The following is a 22,783-nucleotide window of genomic DNA, read 5'->3' as shown; positions in this document are numbered from 1 at the left end:
AGGAAACCATCAGTGATACTAGTCTGGAACTCAAGAAAAAGATCTGGGCTAGACATACGGATTTTGGAATTCTCATACAAGTGTTAAAAGCTTAAGAAGAGCATGTGGAGGGTCACCTGGCTGGTTCAGTCAGTGGAGCATGTGACTCTTAATCTCGGGGTGATGAGTTCAAGCCCCACATTGCATGTAGAGATTACGAAAATAAATAAATAACTTTTTTTTTTTTTTTTAAAGAAGAGCATGTGGAATAGACAAACAGGCTGAGAACAGAGCCTGGGGAACATCATCATTTAAGGAATAAGTACAGGAAAAGTATCCAGCAGTGAAGACTGAGGAAGACGGCCATGAAGCTAAGATGCCAGGAGAGAGTGTTGTCATGCAAGCCCAGGATGGAGTTTCAATACCGACAAATTATCTATAATCCCACGGGAAAGTCAGTCCTATGAAGCCATGGAACATGTCTGTTTTGTGCACCAGTGTATCCCCTGTGCCGAGAGGCCTGGCACACAGTAAATGTCAAAAACATTTCCTGAGTATGAATAACGAAAACCAATCAACAGTATCAAATACCACACAAAGTTCTGGGAAGACAAACACTGAGTGAGAAGTGTCCGTTTTATTTTGCAACCTAGTGTGTCGCTGAGGATCTTGTTCAGAGCAGTTTCAGCGGAATAGTGGGGCAAAAGCAAAATGGAACCGGGTTAAAATAGAGGATGAGTGTGTTTTCGTATGTTACTTTTCCGCTTTTTAATTTAAAAAGAAAAGTCAACACTGGATGTGAAGTGAGGAAGTTGCAGCCACCAACACAGCCCATTCTTGGAAGAAGCTCTGTTACCTAGGGTAGGTGGAACTGGAGCTGCAATGACCAGGGAGCACAAGACGAAAGCGGATTTTCCTTAGGAGGGGAGGAAACTTGCTTCGTTCACCGACGAATCTCGGGGGCCTAACACAATGCTGGCCATTTCCCTGGCGTTCTAGAAAGCCTCGAGCTGGCCGGTGCCGGACTCGAAGGACGCTGTGGAACACGGACGGGCGTGGGAGCCTTTCCTTTCGGATCAGGCAGCGACAACCAAGGCTTGGCCGGTCCCCGACAGCGCAGCGCCCTCGCCCTAAGCTCACCCACCTTGGGCCACGAGGAAACCACAAGCTGGGAGCGCGGACATCGGCGCTCCCCAGAGATGACGGGGAGTAGGCGGGGGTGGGGGGGGGAGCAAAGCTCCGCCCGCTGCCAGGCTTTATAACTCCAGTGTCCCTGTCTCCAGCAGGCCCCTCCCCAAGCGTCTCCAGCCTCTCGTGTGCCTTGGGGCGGGGCGGAAGTGACGCTACACGCAGCGCGTGATTGGCGGAAGCAGAAATTGCTTTGCGGCCGGCACGGAAATTGCTTTCCTTTCGGCTTCCGCTCCTGGCCCATGTGAGAGACAGGCTGCTGAGATGAGCGAGGTCGGGGCTGCAGAAAGGTGAGGAATAAAGATCGGAGCGGGGGGGTCTGGGTGTCGTTGGGGCTGGGTCCCCCGACTTTTGAAAATTGGAAGCCGCCTTTTAACAGACGACAGTTTTTCCTCTTCCAAGACCTCACCATTCATTACAATTTCCGCGATAACATCCTTGAAAAGTCCTTCTGATTTAATTTAATTCACTCCCTCCGCTTCCCAGTTTTTTAGCCTCATCCCTGTTGGTCCTGATGCGGACTCTCCCTCTCCAACTAATTTGTTGCACTTTCCTCATCACGTGACTCCGTTTGCTGCTGCTGCCACCGAGGCGCATTTAACTCTCTGCACTGGGAGTGCACGTTATAAATTCCCCTTCTCTTGGAAACCTTTGCTAACTGGAGTCATTCGTGACATTTTCTCCTCTGATGTTTTATCCCCTCCCCCTGATAGGGGAACTAAATATAATCCGTTTAGTAAGGGTTGACTTGCAAAGATTGGTACATACTGTTAGGTAATAGAGTCTATAATTTGGTTCAGGGTACCAGTCTCCTTAGTTAAGTACCTACTTTGCCGAGGAAGCCCCAAGAAACACTGTTAACTCAGCTGCTTTCGTCCAATTCTTCCTTTCCCCATTCCTGGGAACAAGTGATCAACATGTCACTTTGGAGTAAGCTGCACCTGTAAAGTTGTCTTCCATTTGGAGGATGCTTAGAAATCTTAATGGAGAAGCGCCTGGGTGGCTCAGTTGGTTAAGCGGCTGCCTTCAGCCCAGGTCATGATCCCAGGGTCTTAGCATGGAGCCCCACATCGAGCCCCCTGCTCAGTGGAGAGCCTGCTTCTCCCTCTCCCTTTGTCTGCTGCTCTGCCTACTTGTACTCTCTATCTCTGTATCAAATAAGTAAAACCTTTAAAAAATTACCTAGAAATATGAATGGTAAAACTGCATGGCCTCAAGGGCCAGCAACAGTGCCTTCTATCACCTTACCTAGAGTCTGAGATTTTTACAGCCTCCCAGAAGTCAGTGGAAAATGCAGTACCAATCACTGAAGAGAGTTAGCTCTTTTTCATTCCATGCAGTTCTGTAGGGAGGTTACCACCTACTGCTCACCCCATGGGGATGATGCCTGACTTCATTCCAAATTTAATGTTTTGGCAAATTTCTGAAATGCCCATACTGCTTGGTTTGTACCTCTTCCAGGGGATGGGCCCATTCTGTGCTTAAATACTGAAGTTATGTTTTAGAGATTGTTGTAATAGAAGTTATTTCAATTGATAATATTTCTCTTTTATCTCCTTTAACAGCCTTCTGGCTTTAAGCCAGCAGGAAGAAGTAGAGGATTTGCCCAAAGACTACGCCTTGAGCCCCAGTGAAGATGAGGTGGGTGACAGCTGCTAAACTGCCTTCTCTGGTTCCCCTTCTGCCTCACAGGGTAGACAGCACATTCCTCAACAAAAAAATGGTGGCAACATTGTTTCTATTTTTCAGGTCTTGCAAATAAATTACAAATGGTTATTTAGTGTTTCACGTGTAAGATATTGTATTAAGTGCTATGGAAACTTGAAGACTGCATAACATACACTGTTTCCAAGTTGCCTAAGTATAGTTGAGTATATAAGACCAAAATACATGGCCTTCATTTTATGATTTCCCTATTACCCAAGCTTAGATTTTTGTAGAGGTATTTAATTACGGATCTTCCTCAATTTAAGATAGCATTACATCCTGACAAATGTATCATAAATTGAAAATATTATAAGTTGAAAATGCATTTAATGCATTTAACTACTGAACATCATAGCTTAGCCTAGCCCACCTTAAACTTGCTCTGAACACTTATATTAACCTACAGTTGGGCAGAATCATGTAACACAATGTCTATTTGATAATAAAGTGGTGAATATCTCATGTAATGTATTGGATACTGTACTGAAAATAAAAAACAGAGTGGTTGTTTGGGTGTAGAAAGGTTCTAAGTATATCAGTTATTTACCTTTATGATCGTGTGGTTGACCAGGAGCTGCAGCTCATTGCCACTGGCCAGCATCACAAGAATTATATCCCTTGTTGCTAACCTGGGAAAAGATCAAAATTCACATTTAAAATACGGTTTCTAGGGGTGCCTGGGTGGCTCAGTGGGTTAAAGCCTCTGCCTTTGGCTCAGGTCATGATCTCAGGGTCCTGGGATCGAGCCCCACATTGGGCTCTCTGCTCAGCGGGGATCCTGCTTTCCCCTTTCTCTCTGCCTACTTGTGATCTCTGTCTATCAAATACATTTTTTAAAAAAGTTTAAAAAATAAATAAATAAAATACAATTTCTCCTAAACGTGTGTCACTTTCTCACCATCACAAAGTCAAAAAATTGTAAATCAAACCATCATAAGTAATGGACTGTCTGTTTCTGACTGGAATATACATATATGTGATTAAGCTGGCTCTCCAGCAGATGCTCTAGGAATTCCAACTCTCTATTCTTTTGACAAAACTACTTAAAATGTGTTTTTTAAAAATGTTTCTGGGTCAGACCATGCTATATATTCTATAGAGAAGCATTCTCATAGCACTTTTCTTCTCAAGACTGATTAAGACAGAGGCATGACATTAGTTACAGATCACTAGGCACTATGGTCCTTATAATGAAGGAGTTTGGCTTTTAAAGCAGTTCTTTGTTTGAGCTTGAATGCCTGTACACTAGACCTCATCTGATTCCCCAATCCTCCACTGACCAGAAGAACAAGACATTTCCATGCTGTCTTTTCCTTTCCCTTATTGTTCTGGTGGTTTTTCCTTTTCTGTGTCTAGGTGGACATTGATGGAGAGAGAAAGCATCAAAAGCTTCTGGAAGCAATCAGTTCCCTTGATGGAAAGAATAGGTAACATTCTCATCCGTTTGGACAGGTTATAACTAGCTGATTTGAGCATCTGGCTCAGTCATTTGAGCGTCTGACTCTTGGTTTCAGCTCAGATCATGATCTCAGGGTCCTGGGATCAAGCCCAAGTTGGGCTCTGCCCCCAGCATAGAGTCTGCTTGTCCCTCTCCCTCCCCTCTGCTTCCCCCCCCCCTTGCTGTGCTCCTGCTGCATCCTCTCTCTCTCTCAAATAAAAATTTTTAAATAAATAAAGTCTTAAAAAAACATTTATTGAGTGCCTAAGACAATGAAGACAAAAGTGTCAGCATATTATTAAGAGCATATACTTTAGAAACAGATTGTGTAACCAAATTTTTATCCCCTCTGCACCTAAATTTCTTCAACTAGAAAATAAGATTAAAAACATTACCTACCTCAGAGGGTCGTGACATTTAAATGAGTAAGTGTAAAGATCTTAAACCAATGCCCAGCATATAATAAGCATTATGTAATTGATAGCAATTATTGTGTTAGGCCTTTGTGCATTTGAATTCTTAATCCATACTTAGAGTCTTTTGAAGTATTGACTAGGAACTACTCATTCCCATTAGAAAAGCTAATTGACTTGTCCTAAAGTCATTCTGCTCATAAGTGGCAGATCCAGGATTCAGATCTAGGTATGTTTGAAACCACGTCCAATGCCTTTTACACTCTGCCTACTTCATATTGCCTTGTGTTTTTGAGTGGCTGAGTCTACATTAAGAGATGGTTAGACGGGGCGCCTGGGTGGCTCGGTGGGTTAAAGCCTTCAGCTCAGGTCATGATTCCCAGGGTCCTGGGATCGAGCCCCGCATCGGGCTCTCTGCTCCGTGAGGAGCCTGCTTCCCCCTCCTCTCTGCCTGCCTCTCTGCCTACTTGTGATCTCTGTCAAATAAATAAATAAAATCGTTAAAAAAAAAGAGAGAGATGGTTAGGCAACCAAGTCTAGACTAGGAACAGATTTCCTGGTTTCTTTGTGACAAAACCTGATTCTAGAAGAGAAATACATGAAACCAAACCCTTGTTTGAAAAGAAGTGCTTTCCCCAGCAAAATGTGGGGAAATGTACTATATTCTGTTTTGCCTAATTTCAGGTGGAAATTGGCTGAGAGATCTGAAGCTAGTCTGAAGGTGTCAGAGTTCAGTGTCACTTCTGAAGGTAAGTTAACAAAGGAAGCAATTTATTCATGGAGCTTGTGAAGTTAAAAGCATAGTGGTCATTTCACCCCCACCCCCTGGAACTGTTTTTGTTATGGTTAATGGATCATACCATAAATACTTAACTGAGGGGGTGAAGAAAGATGGGCGTGAGTTTCTTCCATTTCTAGAAGAAAGATGTGAAGACCACAGTCAAGGTCTCCCACTCATGAGCTACTTCTGCAGTACAGGGACATGACTGAAGGCAGCTGCTTCTCACTAGCTTAATCACATTCATGATTTTATTTTTCAGTTCTTACAGTGCTTTGATTTTAGACAGGCAGATAATCTGCTGGAGCTCAGAGAAGTCAAGTTACTTACTCAAGGACCTTCACCTAGTACAATGTTTCTCAACCTCTTTTGTTTATTTTTCCCTGAGAAGCCTTTTTAGACTTTTTTTTTTTCATTGACTCTCCTCCACCCCACTCCCACCCGCCCACAGCCAGGAAATCAGATAAGGATTTAGGAATAAGTTTTGTTGGGTAGGGTTGAGCTTTGGAGGAACACAGAAGCTGGGAATATCTAGGATTTTTTTCACCACTCCCCCACCTCCAAAACCAATTTTCATCCCTTCCGTGGGTGAGAGATTTCACCCCTAATGTGAATACACAATCTAGTAAATTGCAGAGTTGGGATTTTAACCTGGATACGAAGTCTAGATGCCATATCTTTTTCACCATATTCACAATTTAGGCAGCTCCAGTGAGTTCTAGGTTTCTAGTAACCACTAATGTAACCCCTCGGAACAAATAACAATGTATTCTTCAAACTTGTTCATTCAACAAATACTTAACATATTTCTACCATGTATCAGTTTCAGGATAGCTTAGATACTGGGGCTACAATGAAGAATAAGATGGGAGAAACGCTTCATGGAGTCTAACATTCTAAGGGAACATCAAGGGGAAGATATAAAACATTGTGATGAAGTAAAGTGACTAAGTGGCCACTTTAGTTTGACTGGGCTGTGTCCTTTAGAATGATGTGGTTCTAAGTCTAAAGGGGAGCCATTGGAAGATTTTCAGCAGGATCCTGACAGCCTGTGATTTACAGTTTCAAAATACCACTTTGGCTGCTGTGTGAAGGATGAAGTACAGCGAGGCAAAAGTAGAAGCAGAAAGACCAAGAGAAAAGCAAATGTATTTTTAAAATAAATAATTTTCTCCTCTCTTCCACCCGTCAACACATTTGGGAATGTAGGAAAGTGATGGTGTCACTATGGCTGGTGGTTAAAGTAAGGGAATTATTCCTGCTTCCCTACACATTGGCCTGTCTACCAGCATTTTCTACTGAGGTGTCTCCCTATGTTATGTGGAGATTTTTGCCTCTCTTCTCAGTCTGACCAGAAAGTTTGGCCTTTTCTGCAGGATCAGGAGAAAAGCTAGTCCTTTCAGATCTGCTTGGGCCTGTTAAAACTTCATCCTCATTGGCTGTTGTGAAAAAGCAACTGAATAGAGTCAAATCAAAGAAGACTGTGGAGTTACCCCTTAACAAAGAAGAGGTTGAGAGGGTGAGTTCTAGAGAAAGTGGTCCATTAAGGGGAAGAAATCGGACTGACAAGGAAAAATAGGGTAAGAAGGGAAGGTGGGGGGAAGCCTGGAACATGGTCGGGGTGGGGGGCTGTGACTGCGACGGAAAAGATTAAAATGCACCTCCGAGGGAATGTGTCCTTAGATGTAAGCAAGAGCTACTCTCTAATGTGCTGACTCTTTCTTGGGCTAAGAACCGTTGGCTCCTGATTCCCTGCTGGGCCTTAGAGTTCAGTGCTTAATTTTGTGGCTCTTTCCTTTCGTGTACTTTGCCTGCTTCAGATCCACAGGGAAGTGGCATTCAATAAAACCTCACAAGCCCTCTCCAAATGGGATCCCATCGTCCTGAAGAACCGGCAAGCAGAGCAGCTGGTTTTCCCCCTGAAGAAGGAGCAGTCAGCCTTTGCTCCCATTGAACATGTGCTCAGTGGCTGGAAGGTGAGTGCCACACCAGGAAACTGCACTTTGGCAGGTGAGATTGATATGACTGGACCTGGTAAACCAAAACCCCAGCGCAGTCTTTAGCAGTCAAGGAAGGGAGAGAGGGGTTAGAAAGACTCATGGTCAGTCCTGCAATACGCAGAATCACCCTGTAGTCGCCCTTCATCCACTTGTAGCACACAGCGCATGGTTATTTCCATGTTTTTGTGTGAAAGCATCTGATTGCCTATAGAGAGGGAACAGGGTCATGGTTTCTTTTTCACACCCCAGTTTTCAAAAATCTTTTACAGCCACATTCTGATCTGTGGAAAATCAGGAACTCAGCAGTGTTACTGAGCCTTAGGAGGACTACATATGAACAGAGGAACCAAAGTTTGCTTATAAAGGACTACCACATTAACATATAATATATCGTGGGGCATGACTAGCAGTTTAGCAAGTAACTCATGACTCTGAGCTACAGAAAATAAAAAAGTTATCTCAGAGCTGGATTGTCCAAACACTAATCCCTGGCAAATTTTTTATTTGTCTGAACTAAAAAGGATAATTGTGAGTATGGGAGATTTAAGGTTACCAGCTCTTCTTTACTGTGAGGTTAAGCTTTCCATTTTAATAGCATCAAAATAGCTTTTATGAAATGATGGTGGTAGTAAATGATGGCACTGGCGGTGGAATGGTAGTTATGCCTTTGTTGGTAATCCTGTGTTGGTCACCAAAGTCTCAGTTTTTAGTCTGTGAACAACTTCAATTAGATTTCCTTTTCCAATATGCTATTGCTTATGGAGTCTATAACAGGATATTCTTTCTTAAGTAGGAATAATCAAGAACAGCAATGCCTTGGGGCGCCTGGGTGGCTCAGTGAGTTAAGCCTCTGCCTTTGGCTCAGGTCATGATCTCAGGGTCCTGGGATCCAGCCCTGCATCAGGCTCTCTGCTCAGCGGGGAGCCTGCTTCCCCCTTTTTCTCTGCCTGCCTCTCTGCCTACTTGTGACTTCTCTCTGTGTCAAATAAATAAATAAGTAAATAAAATCTTAAAAAAAAAAAGCAATGCCCAAACTATGGATAGATGCCATCTTCATACTTCTTCTTTGAATCTTCTATGCTTTCTAAGAATCCAGAGATAATAATGTTCTGTGTGTCAGGAACTTGAGCTAATTAGCGCTAATCAAAGTAAATGTGGCTTGCTGTCATAGCTAGACATTGAGCAAGTTGTTGCGTATTACAGGGCTAAGCTCTGTTTCAGATATTGTTGTTGAAGTCGCTATCATTCTCTTTATAGGATGCTTCCTTTTCCACATGAAAAAGAGATCAGGTTTAAAGTGGCTGCAGGATGGAAGGGAGACTTTAGGAAAAAAATTAAGAGGTAATACAATCTAGGATTCAAAAATAAAAAGTACAGAAGATATATTGTGAAAAGTCTTTCCCCACCCCTGTCCCCCATCTGCTCATTTTTACCCCCATACTCACTCAGAAATAACCACTTTTGTTTTTTGTTGTTGTTAACCTAAAAGTTTCGTTGCTATTCTTTTTTTTTTAATCAAAAGAGTAGTAGTGCACTACTGCACATTCTTCTGTACCTTTTTCCAAATGACAGTGTCATCTTGGAGATAGGTGGAAAATGCCTAGTTGGTTGTTAAACATGAGATGGTGGAGGAGTAGGTTGCATTAAGAATGGCAAAACCTGTGTTCTCCAGGAACTCCCTGTGCAAGACAGTGGAGCCCCCCCCAAAATGCTATACATAAAACTACTGTACCACTTATTCTAAGATTCATTTTTTTTAAAGATTCCATTTCTTTTTGCGAGGGGGGGGAGAGATCATGAGCAGAGAGGAGGGGCAAATGGAGAAGGAGACCCCCCACTGAGCAGGGAGCCCAATGCAGGACTCGATCCTAGGACTGTGGGATCATGACCTGAGCCAGAGGCAGACACTTAACCAACTGAGCCACCTAAGTGCCCTCTAAGATTCATTTTTGAGAAATTAGGCCAGTATGGCGCAGAGCAGTAAGGAAATGGTTAGGTTGGGGAGTGCTTTCTGGTTAGCAACTGAGTTATCTTCTTATAACTTAGAATGCAAAGTACCAAGGACTCTGGAGATTAAGAATCCAGAAAGTCTACAGTATAGTTTTGGCCCAGCTTCCTAAAATTCCATTTCACTCCAAGAATATTTAAATGGGATAATGCATGAGAAAGCATTTGTAAACTGCAAAGTACTAGAAAACGATGTAAGGTACCTTCCCAGCCCCTAGCAGCCTACACTGGCTTTACCCAAAGTGTTCTCAAAAACGCTAGTCTCTCAATATGCCCCCCAAAAGGCAGGGTTCCATTGCTAGAAAACATTGCATGCCCCTGCTGGAAATTGGCAGTTCATAATATACACTAGCATTTTAAAGGCTATGAGAAGACACTAAAGAAACCTCTTTGACTTACTCTAACCCAGAGTGTACAAATAAAAATCAAATAAATTTAATTTTAAACCTTAAAAAAAATAAAGTACATCTAGTTAGCTGATGAAGAACATGCTTTGGGAAGAGCTGGTCTCCACTACTGCCTCTCTACTCTTACCTTCTTTCCCTAACTGAATCTTGTCTCAGCGGGCTTTAGTGAGAGGCCTCTGAAATGCCAAATCCCAAGCCCTCTGAGGCTTCAGCCTGTCGGACACTATTGACACATCACATTGGTTTAAAAAAAAAAAAACCCTCTCCTCCCTTAGCGTCTGTGATGACCTGCTCTGGTTTTTTTTTTTCTTCCCCCTTATCTATCAGACTTTTCCTTAGTTCCTTTTATTATTGCTCTGTAAATTCCATGGCTTTGGCTGTCACCCGTATATACTACACGTCAGTCTAGATGCCTTCTTCTGAGCTCCAGTCCCATATTCCATGCAACCAGTAGTAGGCCTCGTCTGGGTCTCCCGTATGCACCTTAAACTTCACACACAACAAAGTAAGCTTGGCATTTTCCTTCATTCTGTATTTGAGTCAACAGCATAACTCACTGCCCCAGTCCCTTAAGTTGGAAACCTCAGCCATCTGATTCTTCCTCTTTCTACCCCTCCTTCACCTTCCCCTTTCCCCCCTTAACTGCCACCCCTCCCCAGCCCACATAGTGGGCTATTCGTGTAAGTTTTCTCCATAATAGCTCTCAGATCCCTGGTTCCTCTTCTCATTTTCACCTGTCATTTGGCCTTTACATATAAATCCTTACATGATCACCAGGATTTTTTTCTTTCCAAAACACAAAACTGATTGTCACTCCCCTGCTTAAAATCCTTCAAAAGGCTCTCTACTTAGAGAATGAAACAGAAGCGCCTAGTGTTTTAACTACACTGGACAAAACATTTTCCCTTACATATCTCTCTGTATATCTGTTTTTATTTACACTCCCCTCCATTTGCCCCCTGCCACCCTTACAGAATTGTACTTAATGCCTCAAAACCTAAATCAAAAAGTCCTTCCCCAAGCCTAACCCACCTCCTAATTAAAATTACTGTTCACGGGGCCACTTGCGTGGCTCAGTGGGTTAAGCCTCTGCCTTCCCTGCATCGGGCTTTCTGCTCAGTGGGGAGCCTGCTTCCCCCGCTTTCTCTGCCTGCCTCTCTGCCTACTTGTGATCTCTCTCTCTGTCAGAGAAATTTTTAAAAATAATAAAAAAAATTATTGTTCACTTACTTTGTGATAGCTCCTATGGACTAACATGTGGCCTGTTATATTGCCAGGGGTACATGTGTCTTCCCTCTGAAAGGCTACGAGCTCTATGAGGACACGAACAATCTTAATCAATTGTGTATTCCTAGCACCCTGCACAAGTGCCTGAAATGTAGCTGCAATCAATAAATGTTTGCAAATTGAATTGGAGGGAGATTACAACATTGTAATATAAATCATTTTGTAGCCTGTGATTGATCACTACTGCAGATACTAAAAATGGAAGAACGTGCATCTTTTCCATTCAGTAGAATAGGTTTATGGTTAAATCAATAACACCGTGTAACATGTGGTGATCTGTGTTTGTGCATTTGTCCAGATATTTGTAAATTTAATACCCACCATGATGTATTTGGCTGTTGAAGAAAACCACGTATAATACATTTGTGAGGTTTGAAAATGGCTCTGTTGCCTAGGGGTATCTTTGTGCCTTGCCAAAGTGGACCATGGCATGATCAACCTGATTGTTTTAACCATGTTCACAGTGTCAGTCAAGCAGTAACCAGCATCTTTTGCTGACGTGTGAAGTAACTGGTTCAGTCCATTCATTTCATATATATATATAGACCACCTAGCATGCAAAGTTAACTGGAAACTAAGGGATTAGAACCAAAATTAGAAAATGACTAGAGTTAAATTTGAACTGTCAGGAAGCTAAGACCTAACCGCCCCCTTTTTTCTAGAAGTATTCTTTAAAGGAAGCTTATAAGAGTCTTAAATTCCTTTTTTTAAATGATTTTATTTATTTATTTGATAGAGAGAGTGAGCAAGGGGAGGGAAGAGGAAGAAGCAGACTCCCCGCTAAGCTCAGAGCCTAATGCGGGACCCCATCCCAGGACCCTGAGATCGTGGCCTGAGATGAAGGCAGACGCTTAACCAACTGGGCCACCCAGGCACCCCCCAAGTCTTAAATTCCTGACTATACAGTAATGCACATACATACTTCAAATATACGTAATATGGGGACCATTTTGTTTTTTCCACTATCAAAACTAACAGTATGGTACTGTTGTTCCTCCATCCTGCCAGCATTTACCTGCTTTGATATTTAAGAGAATGGTATTCTGTTTTACATATTTTGATAATCTGAACAGAGTGATCCCCTTGATGATAGAGAGTAGCTTTAGAAGCCCCTTGCTGAAGTTGTCTTAAATCAGAAGAAAAGTGAGGTTTTATCTACACCGCTGAACAACGAGACTGGAACCCATTCTCTTGCTGTAACAGCCAATCCTTTCCAGTTTGTGATTCCCATTATAGTATAAAGTAGATGGTCATAGGATTGTAAACAGGGAGGCTAGGAGCATGGCTTAAGACTTGGAATGTTCTGTTACCTCCTTAAGGCAAGAACTCCCCTGGAGCAGGAAGTTTTTAACCTCCTCCATAAGAACAAGCAGCCGATGACAGACCCTTTACTGACTCCCGTGGAAAAGGCCTCTCTCAAAGCCATGAGCCTGGAAGAGGTAAGTGTAACAGGCCCTTTGATACATCCAGATGTGCTCTATTCCTCCCATCATTTGCACTCAAGCCCAGGAGTCACTGTGAATGTCATTCATTGTAGGCTAAGATGCGCCGAGCAGAGCTTCAGAGGGCCCGGGCCCTGCAGTCCTACTATGAGGCCAGGGCTCGAAGAGAAAAGAAAATCAAGAGCAAAAAGTAAGGAGGCCCCTATTGACGTGGCCGTGCGTGCGCCCTGGAAGAAAGTGATGTGGCTAATCATGAGTTCGTAGGAAAGAACCTTGGACGTAGCAACTGGGGTCATGTGGAAGAGGTCCCAAATAGGAGTGACTAGCATTTTTTTTTTCTCAGTCCAACCTCATAGTTTTGCCTGCTTCGGTAGTGCCCTCTCCTCTGGCTTTGGCTTTCAATCTTGGTTTTGCTAAAAAGAGGACTGTTCAATTACTTTCTCTCCCTTCCAGGACATCATGGAGTGGTTCTGCAGAATGAGCTCTGAATTCTACAGCTGTTGAGGCCAGTAGGGCTTCCTTCCTGCCTTTTGGCCTCTTTGGAACTTCTTCTACTCTTGCCTTGCGCTCTAGAAGCAGAGGGGACTCTTTGCTCTGCAGAGGTGTGCCCCTGGGGGCTGCAGGGACGGAGAGGCTTGCCAGTCCTCTCAGGCCCCAAACTGGTTCCCTATAGTCAGCCAGCTCTGTGATGTCCATTCTAGCCCCTGCATAGGGAAACCCCTTGGGGAGCGGGGACACTTTTGTGTGTGGCATCAGTGTTGCAGCTAAATCTGCCCTCTCACCCTGTAGGTATCACAAGGTCCTAAAGAAAGGAAAGGCCAGGAAAGCCCTCAAGGACTTTGAGAAGCTGCGGAAGGTCAATCCTACTGCAGCATTGGAAGAACTGGAAAAGATCGAAAAGGCCAGAATGATGGTGAGGCTGCCTCTCGCCCCCACCCCTTGAATCGGCTTTCCCCCCAAAAGTGGTAAGGATCTCACTCTGCCCTTTCTTTCCAGGAGCGAATGAGCCTTAAGCACCAGAACAGTGGGAAATGGGCCAAGTCAAAGGCAATTATGGCCAAATATGACCTGGAGGTAAGAGATCCTCGGGGTGAGAGAAGAGATGGAATTGGAGGACAGAAAGGAAAATCAGTCCATAAGGATGCTAGCAGAAGCAGAGTTGGGGAAGAGCCCTGAGGAAGAATGGAAAACCAGGATTCTAAAAAGGCATCAGAAAAATCTCTAAGGCAGAGAGGAAAAGAACCAGGAACAAGGTGGAAAAGGAGAGATGAAAGGGAAACAGCATTGAAGGCAAGTCCAGTTAAAGGGGAGAGGAGCTTTTTTTTTTTTTAACCTTGTTTCACGTGTTGATTTTCTTGAGGACAAAGAATTTGTCTCCCATTTTATTCCATAGCTGTTAACACAGTGGTATATGTGCAGTTTAAACAGTAGGCACCGGTAAGAAATACTTAAGTCAAATTGAGAGGAGCCAGCTTTATGAAATGAACCAGGAAAGGTGTCGTTGCAGTCACTAATGACAAGGAGCTCGTGCTGTGACTTCTTCCTCCAGGCTCGCCAGGCTATGCAGGAACAATTGGCCAGGAACAAAGAACTGACGCAGAAGCTCCAGGTGGCCTCCAACAGTGAGGAAGAGGAGGAGGGTGTGGAGGAAGAGGGTGACCTTGTCCCTGAAGCAGTGAATGAGATCCAGATGGACGCCGACGGACCGAACCCCTGGATGCTCAGGAATCACTCCAGAGGCACGAAAGAGGCCAAAGGCCAGGACCCTGAGCAACTTCCAGAACCTGTGGCCCATGAGGCTTCTGAAAGTGAGGAAGAAGAAGACAGACCAGGGGCGGAAGAAGAAACTTTGTTGAATGAATTTGAGGAAAGGCGATCACTGCGGAGGAAGTCTGGGCTCAACCAGGACGCGGAGCCAGTGAGCAGACAAGAGCCCAAAGGTAAGTTGTGGTGGACCAGAATGGAGAACTGCTCAGTGCTAGTGTTTTGGATGGACCAAGAGAGGAAAACTGTCCATGCATACGTGCAGCAGAGTCATGAGGCTTTAGGGACTTTCCAGAGAATACTGTGAGCCCCTGAAGAGAAGACAGATTAATAGTAACCGGTTTTCTTCAAAGGCATTTAATACACGGGCATCTGCATGGCTGTACAAGGTGTATCTGGACATGTTTTTGCTCTTGAGGGCCTATGGTCATCAGAGACAGAACCACTCCATCCTTGAAGTAAGGGAAGAAGCTAACATGACCGGTGCCCACAAACCAGACCCAGCTGCATGTGGTACCAGTGAGTCTGGAAGGCCGTTCGCACCCACAGAGGCCGATTTTGAGGCATTATGAAATTTCTTCGAAATACTGCTGCAGTTTTCGGTTTTGTTTGTAAAGTAGGGGTGGCATTTTTAGCACTTAATGATGTCGGTTGATATGTGCCAATGTGGGGTGAGACTTTTCTTGACAGGAATGAAGGACTCCACAGGCTACATGACAAATGAGAATTGTCACCCCGTGCTCAGACTCAATTTGTGTATTATATTTTCTGTTATCTTCAAGAGATTTTATATTAACAACCTTAGCACCCTTGAGACAGGTCAGAAAGTTCCCATTCTGGAGAGAAAATCTGCTTAGGGAACTACATTCAGAAATCGCTTGGCTGTCTGGGCAGATTTTTGGGTCTGATTTTATTCCCTATAAAAATAATGGATTCAGATGATGGCAAGATTCTGTTTTTCCGTGAAAACGATTTTGAAAGAACTGTCATTTAGAATGTATTATAGGACCTTTACTTAGGGTTCTCAGCTGGAGAGTTCTGGGATTAATAGTTACAGGCAGTCACTTCCAAGAGACCTTTGGAAAGCAGCATTGTAAGCCAAGATCGTGGGAGCAGTCTTTATACGACCCCGGGATGCAAGCCAAATCATCCTGGGCTTCCTCAAAAGCTAGTTCTCTTGCTAAATGTGTAGAGCAGTTGGTTGTGGCATGAAAGGTGGATTTGGACTGCCTTGGATGATAAATTAATAGAATATTCCCAAACGTTCAGGCAAATAGTGTCCTAAAATAGTGGGAAGTTGTGGACCCCAAATAAAATGAGCCAAGGACCTTGATCTTTGCAGAATATACGTACATGTGTCCAAAGGGCACATTTAAGTTGCTTTTCAGAGGCTTCAAGCCAAAGCTAGGGAGCAGGATGAACTTGGGAATGGAAGCAACTCAGGTCAAGCAAAGAAGAGTTTAGAAGTGTGTCACTGCCATATTTCCCTCAGGGCTGTCAGAGCCTAGTGGTATTTGCTCAGATGTTGCCGGTGACGGGAAAATGCCAAGCAACCTGACTTGGACACAGCAGATTATGAAATGCTGCCTTCAGATAAAACAGTGCTGGATTTGGTTGGGACAAAGAGGAAATGACAGTGTAAATTACAAATAATAAATTACAGCAATGTTGTGTTCAGAGGCTACCTGTTAAAACAGCTTTTTTAAAAATTTGGAACTTGGGGCCATCTCTCCAGGCGGGGTTTACTGCAGGGGGAAATGAAACCACAGTTCCAGTTATGCAGTGAGTCGCTGGCATAGCTGGGACTAGGACCCAGGACATCTGCTTCCCAACGTGCTGCTTTTAACTACTAAACTCTATTGCCTGCTACTTGATAGGCAATGATTAGTGAACTCTCCAGGAGATGTAGTGAATGGAATCTTCTCTTCCCCGTGGTGCCGAGCCCCATGAATGGGAGCACCTAAATGCTCGCTGTTGAGTGTGCTCAGTAAATGCTGCGTGACAAGGCAACTTCCAGCCTCCTTTTCTGACAGCTTTCCTTTCTTCCCCCAGATTCTAGCAGTCAGGAGGTGCTGTCTGAACTGAGGGCACTGGCTCAGAAACTCAACAAGGAAAAAAATCAGTCTGGGAAGCAGAATATGAGTTCCACGAGGACAGTTCCAGTGGTCCAGAGGGAGGGACCTCCCAAAGCAGAAGAGGAACCCCTGTTGCTGCAGAGGCCAGAGAGAGCACACACTGTGCAGGAGCTAGAAGAGCTGGCCAAAGAAGGATGTTTTCAAAATGAGGAGGTCCCCAGGCCTGGCAGGGAAGGGCAGCAGACAGAGAGGAACCCAAATACTCAGCCTGGTGTTCCCAAGGAAAAGAAAAGGAAGGAGCAAATGATTGATCTGCAGAACCTCCTGACCACAAAATCTCCTTCTGTGAAGTCTTTGGCCATTCCCACGACAGTGGAGGAGTTGGTGAGCAGAGCTGGGGGCATGGGCCATTGTGGGGGATCAGAGCTGGTGCAGAAAGTTTCCTTCTTGCACGAGGAGGAGAATCAGTGAAGTTTTGTGGTGCTGGGGCACGTGTCAGTAGTTGAAAGGCCCAGAGCAGCACGCGGCCAGGCTGGTCCCATGACCGTTCAGTAGACACCACTATGTGAGTGCCGCTGAGACTCCCACATCTTAAATCCTGAGCTACCAAACCCTCCCTGGGGCGATTCTAAACCTGCCCTCAGAGGAAAGAGAACGGCACTCAGAGCTCTGACCAGATCCCAGGCAGGACAATTCAAAAGGTGAATCACTGAGCTGTTGCCAAGGTTGTGCTCTATTCACTGGGACCTGAAATGGTCCGAGACTGTCTGATTAAGTAATTGAAACTGCTCCATTGAAGAGCCCTGGCGCCTGTGTTTTCAGGGATATAAGCTGGAGGACACCCACGTTCTGGCCAGGCCCCTTGGAGCTTCTCCTCCTAACACAGGCCACTCCTTCCTCTATGCTGCAGCTTCCTTACTGAAAGTTTAAAATTGTGTCATATGATAATGAGTTAGGGATATTTACCCTAGAGGAAAGAAAATTGGAGCATGATTGGCTACTGATCCATTTATATTGCAAGACCATCATTGTTCAGCACTTTCCCCCTAGGGGGCGCTAAAATGTCACAACCCAAAATTCAGGTGTTCTTCCTAGGAACCACCGCGGTTCCTCCGTGGCTCTTAAGGCAAGCTGTAGCTCTCATTCTTGCTTTTTCCTAGGAAGATGAAGAGGAGAGGGATCAAAAGCAGATGATAAAGGAAGCTTTTGCCGGGGATGATGTCATCAGAGACTTCTTGAAAGAGAAGAGGGAAGCTGTGGAGGCGAGTAAGCCAAAGGACGTGGACCTGACTCTGCCTGGCTGGGGCGAGTGGGGTGGTATGGGCTTAAAGCCCAGTGCCAAGAAGAGACGCCGGTAAGAACAGGGAAGAAAGCCTGTCAGAAGTGCACCAGGTTCTTCCACTTTACCCTCATGCGTCCTCCCTGCCCTTTTGACTGAGTCCTTAATGTTCTTAGTCAGACATCCTGCCGTTCTGCTTTCCAGGTTTCTCATTAAAACCCCTGAGGGTCCTCCAAGAAAAGACAAGAATTTGCCAAATGTGATTATCAATGAGAAGCGAAATGTCCATGCAGCAGCTCATCAGGTGAGGGAGAGAGAAACCCTTTGCTGCCTAACTCTCTTGCTTGAGAGGAATATTCTAGTGCTCTGTGGTCAAGAGGGATGTGTGATCTTGACCACAGAAACAAAGCTGTTCTCTTTACCACTGACTGGCTCTGAGATGGATAACTCCAGATCAATTCTGGCATTTTAATTTCTGACTGGGAAGAGGTTGAGATTTAAAGGAAAATCTTGGCAGCAATGGCGAAGCCCCCAGATTTGAGATTTTAGCTAGCACCCCAGACAATTCCAGTGCAGACAGGTCTCACCAAGCTAAGAATTACCATTCCTCAGGCTTGTATTTGTAGTCAGGATAATGTTGAGAGGTCATAGGTTTGAGCTGCATCTTAAGAAAAATGAAGACAAACCCGTACTCGTTCAGGACAGCAAGTGGAATTAAAATTGTGTTCAGTGACAAGCCAGGGATATTTACCCAAGCGAGAAGCAAACTGGAGCAAGATCGTGGTCTTCAGGTATATTGCAGGCTGTCCTGTGGTGTATAGTCACATAAAGTAGCAGTTGGGAAAAACGGAGTTCAGCTTGAGGAGAAACTTGCTGGCTCTCAGTCGGTAGAGCATGCAGCTCTTGATCTCAGGGTCACCAGTTCAAGCCCCACACTGGGCATGGAGTCTACTTTAAGAAAAAGAAAAAGAAAGAAAAGAAAAACTTTCTGCCGGTCCAAAGGGCGAATGGGTTGCCCCGGGGATATGAGCATGTGTAGAGGGGACTCAGGAGTAAGACTGGCCTCGATGACTTTTATGTTCCCTTCAGTTCTGAAAGTCTGTGACCCTGAGACCTGTCCCCAGCCAGTATAATATTGAAATGAGTTGTAGTTTTTCTTCTGAAAAAGAGGGGGAACTGTTTAGTAGGTACAAAAGAGAAGTAAGAAATGACCATTCCAGTAAACACTTTACTGATCGATCTTTGTGAACCAATCCCTGCGGAAACTGAATTGTAACCGGTGTAATTCCAGTTGTAGATCTATAACCACAAAATAGGCAATGATCACTAGGATAAAAGAGAGAGAAAAGGGTTAAAAGGGTGCTTCACCAGGACAGGAAGGGCAGTGTAGACCTCAGTAAAATCAGGAGTCTTGCCTTTGAAAAAAAAATTACAGTCACAATAAACTGACAGTTTTCCAAGAATCTCCCTGATTTTCCTCATCTTTTTAATAAGCTATAGACTGCAGGTCCCAGCATGCAGTAAAGTACGCTTCAAGCTGAAGGAAAAAAAAATCCGCCCAAGACTGAATATTTTGCCCAGGTGTTGTTGTTTTTTTTTTCCTCTTACTTTACATGACATGCACAGATCTAGGTAGCAACCCCACTAAGACATAAGACATCCCTTAACCTAAAGAAAACTGCTTCCTTCACTACCACCAGGACTGCCTGGTAGTGCTCAGCTTCTCGAGTGTTCCACTGAATATCTCCAAAGACTACTGATTGTAACTTTCTGGTTTTTCTGCTTGCCTTTTTTTTTTTTCTTTCCTCTTCTTTGGCCTTCAGGGGAAGTGTTTTAAAGATTATTACATAAATGTCTGAAGGTACAATTTTTGGAGTGGAAAAGAGTACTAAACAAGGAAAGGAGCCCTGGGTTCTATTCTCGCTCACTGCTCATAATTTACTTGGGTAAATCACTTCCCCTCTCTAAGCCAAATTCTGGGGCCCAGGGAGATGACCTTTGTCATTATGTAGGGCCTTCCAGCTCAGACATTCTGTGATGCCAAAAGAGGGTGAAGCTAACTAAGCATCAAAGCCTGGTGTAGTTCAGGATTCATGGTCAACCTCTGGGTTCCTTAAAATGTCAGTCCTGTGTATCAAGGAGAAGAAAGCAAGGAATAAAGAGCTTGAAGAGGGTAAGAGGGTCACAACGTTGACAGGGACCCACAAGTGCCCAGACATGTCTTTCAGTCACAGTTTGGTATAGGAAGACCCACTTAGGGCCAGCTGCAGTTGTCCAGCTCCCCCTGGAGCTGCGGTAGTGTTCCTACACTACAGGGCAGTGTCAGGGTGGGTTTTCAATTCCTAGATTGTTGGGGAAGCCTGGGAGGGGGGCGGCAGATGTTCTCAAGCAGATTGGAACTTCTAAGGTTAGACTGGGGGTGTTGGGGATGCCTTGACACCTCAGGAGCTTCGCTCACCACAGCCACATAGAACTGTGACTTGGGCACTAAACTCCTGGCCAGTTGCCATTAGAGTTCACCAGCTGCACTCGAGGCCTGGCTCGTGACAAGTCATTCTGCCTTCCTTTCCAGGTGCGGGTGCTTCCATATCCATTCACACACCATCAGCAATTTGAAAGGACCATCCAGACCCCTATAGGATCTACATGGAACACGCAGAGGGCCTTCCAAAAGCTGACTACGCCGAAGGTTGTCACCAAGCCAGGTCACATCATTAAGCCTATAAAAGCAGAGGATGTGGGCTACCGGTCTTCCTCAAGGTCGGACCTCTCTGTTGTACAGAGGAATCCAAAACAACTCTCCATACGTCACAAAAAACAGCTGAAGAAAAACTCTGTAGATTGAGTTGCTGGAGGAGCGACATCTTGGTTCCCAGAACTAGGAGCCCTGACCGCTCCTCCATTGGCCTGATTTGACTCCGAGCTGCAGGATCAATTACGAGACTGGCTTAGCACACTGTAAGTGTAGTTAAGCCGCATTTTAGAAATAAATGCATTTTTACCTATTTAACTAGAATGTATTCTGTGTTGTTACAAGTCAGACAGGATACCTTTGGGTGATCCCCATGGCATTTCTCCAGTCACATTTGTCAGGGAAACCTCACTTTCTCACCAAGGATTATGTAGTTAGTCCTAATTTAAAGTAGAGAGAAGTTACCAGAGCCTATGATCTGAAATACGTATCAGACACAATCCCCTAGAACACACTCAAAGAGTCAGGGATAGTGACTAAATACCGTACACTCTTACCCTCTGAACCTAAAAACTGCATGCACGAACCACGCAATTGGATCGCGCCCTGGGCTGGTCCTCCGGCGCTGCTAAAGCTGGTGTTAGCTTTAGTCCAGGCTCTTCTGTCGTTCTCGAGCCTGAGCCGCCCAGCTCTCGGGCGTTGCTATCTAGACTAGTTGGCACTTCCTTTCTCATTCTGAAGACAGTTTTTACCTTTATCTTACAGATGAGGTAGATGAGCTTCCAAAAGTAAAGCTCTGTTCCCTTTCCTTCCTCACTCAGGACCAGCACTCGAGTCCAACTGCTCTGTGGCAGTTCCCCGGGGCTTCTCAGCTCTGAAGAACCTGCCTGTCTTTGGTTGGCAAATATGTATCTATATGGAAAGAGCCCCTGCACCCGAGATTTCTAACAAGGAGAGACTTCTTAAGACTTCATAAGGACGTAACCATTACTGTGCTATACTCCCTGGCCCTTTTAGTCCAAGATGTGGGTTCATTTTGTGTTCATTTGTGTGTCTACAGAGCCCTCTGAGAATTTGATGGGAGTTAATGAACCCTCCCCAGAAAACTGCACATACATGCACACTATTTTACGTACAGTTTGAGGAACTTCACAGACATTTGGAATCCCTGGGCCAAAGGCTCTGCAACCCCACAGAGTTGTCTTTTGCAGCCCTCCCCAAATCGGTGTGGCCCTGGTTTCCAAGCACATCACTCTCCAGGTCCCTTCCACAATGTTTAGACCTCAAAGGTAACTAGTAACTACTAGTAACTACAGGTGGAAGAATGAAGAGTAGTGATCCAGGGCTACACAGTACTGACTGAGTAGGCACTAGGAACCGAGACTAAACTCCAAAGCCAAAAGGCACACCATAAATTTCTATGAAACTCCGGATGGTACCACTGCAATCCTCTCAAGAGCCAGCCCGGGGCTGGAAAGGGAAATGAGTGTGTTGTGTTTAGAGCCCAGGGTGTATTTTTAAGTTCTCCATTGGTTTGAGATCATCATCCATCTACTTGCTGGTTGACACTTAAGTAACCAGTGGGGGGATGGGGGACCTGTGCCCACTCGTGGCTCCGTTTAAGAGACCATAACCTTATCCTCACTCTTCTGTGCACAAAGCTGCCACCTCTGTCCGACCCACCCACCCCCCCAAATTGAAGCGCCCAATCAAGTGCCCCCAGTAAATGGCCAATCTTCATCTACTTTCCCGGGACCCTCCTCAGCTCCGTGTGCTCCCCGCAGCCCAGGAGTGATGCAAACGACCCCATCCTTCAAAAGGGAGGGCAGGCGCTGGAACGTGCTATAAACGACGCCCACTCCCAGCCTTTCAAGCCCCCAAACGGATTCGATTGTTGTTTCGCGGAGCTTTTTTTTTCTTTTCTTCCTCCGAACCTCCGAAGTGTTCTCCCTTCCCATTGGCCAAAGCTGCCCCTTGACGCCACCCTGGCCTTGCTCGCTGATTGGTCCATTCTGGATGTGCCCAAGCCTTTTTCCCAGGGTGTGGCCCCCCCGCCCCCAACAGGGTTCTGACCCCTGGCTCCTCCCTTCCCCCCCAAGCCCCCCTCTCTGTTCCGAATGGTACCGCCCTGGCTCGGCTCCCCCAAGGCCCAGGCCGCTGCCCTTAGGGCCCCCGGACGGGGCGGGGCACGCTGGGGACGGGCAGAGGGCGGTGGTGGCGCCTTCCTGCCGAGCCCGAGGCCGCCCCCGCCACCCTTCTTCAGGCCTCGTAGGTCCCACTTTCCCCTGGGCAGTTTTCGTCCTGCTATAAGAGCCCCGTCCCGTCTG

The 22,783-nt window shown here is 45.2% G+C and overlaps 1 protein-coding gene across 3 annotated transcripts; it reads left to right on the top strand.

Moving 5' to 3' along the window:
• Positions 1–1,349: 1,349 nt before the first annotated feature.
• Positions 1,350–20,774, top strand: LOC116862997 (U3 small nucleolar RNA-associated protein 14 homolog A-like). Of its 3 annotated transcripts, none has more exons than XR_004381749.1 (15): positions 1,350–1,457; positions 2,733–2,808; positions 4,231–4,301; positions 5,410–5,474; positions 6,880–7,022; positions 7,324–7,479; positions 12,524–12,643; positions 12,742–12,836; positions 13,436–13,559; positions 13,643–13,720; positions 14,196–14,586; positions 16,463–16,869; positions 17,646–17,747; positions 17,969–18,068; positions 20,337–20,443. XR_004381749.1 is itself a non-coding variant. In XM_032850466.1 (15 exons), exons 1-15 carry the CDS (start codon positions 1,432–1,434, stop codon positions 20,607–20,609), a joined length of 2,319 nt encoding a protein of 772 aa, XP_032706357.1. In that variant the 5' UTR covers positions 1,350–1,431; the 3' UTR covers positions 20,610–20,774. The 3 variants fall into 3 exon arrangements, 2 of the variants coding, with proteins under 2 accessions (XP_032706357.1, XP_032706358.1); XM_032850466.1 differs by having other exon boundaries at positions 17,646–17,839; positions 20,337–20,774; XM_032850467.1 differs by having other exon boundaries at positions 17,646–17,751.
• Positions 20,775–22,783: the final 2,009 nt, after the last annotated feature.

Source organism: Lontra canadensis, unplaced genomic scaffold, assembly GCF_010015895.1.
Source record: "Lontra canadensis isolate GAN:19392208 unplaced genomic scaffold, GSC_riverotter_1.0 scaffold437, whole genome shotgun sequence".
Lineage (NCBI taxonomy): Eukaryota > Metazoa > Chordata > Mammalia > Carnivora > Mustelidae > Lontra > Lontra canadensis.
The sequence above is the reverse complement of the archived record's forward strand: the minus strand, read 5'-3'. Positions and strand labels throughout refer to the sequence as shown.

Bases quoted from the DNA above. Each gene is read 5' to 3' on its own strand.
- LOC116862997 (XM_032850466.1), top strand. From the start codon at position 1,432: ATGAGCGAGGTCGGGGCTGCAGAAAG. The intron at 2,809-4,230 runs GTGGGTGACAGC...TTCTGTGTCTAG, and splicing joins TGAGCCCCAGTGAAGATGAG to GTGGACATTGATGGAGAGAG. The intron at 14,587-16,462 runs GTAAGTTGTGGT...TTCTTCCCCCAG, and splicing joins GAGCAGACAAGAGCCCAAAG to ATTCTAGCAGTCAGGAGGTG.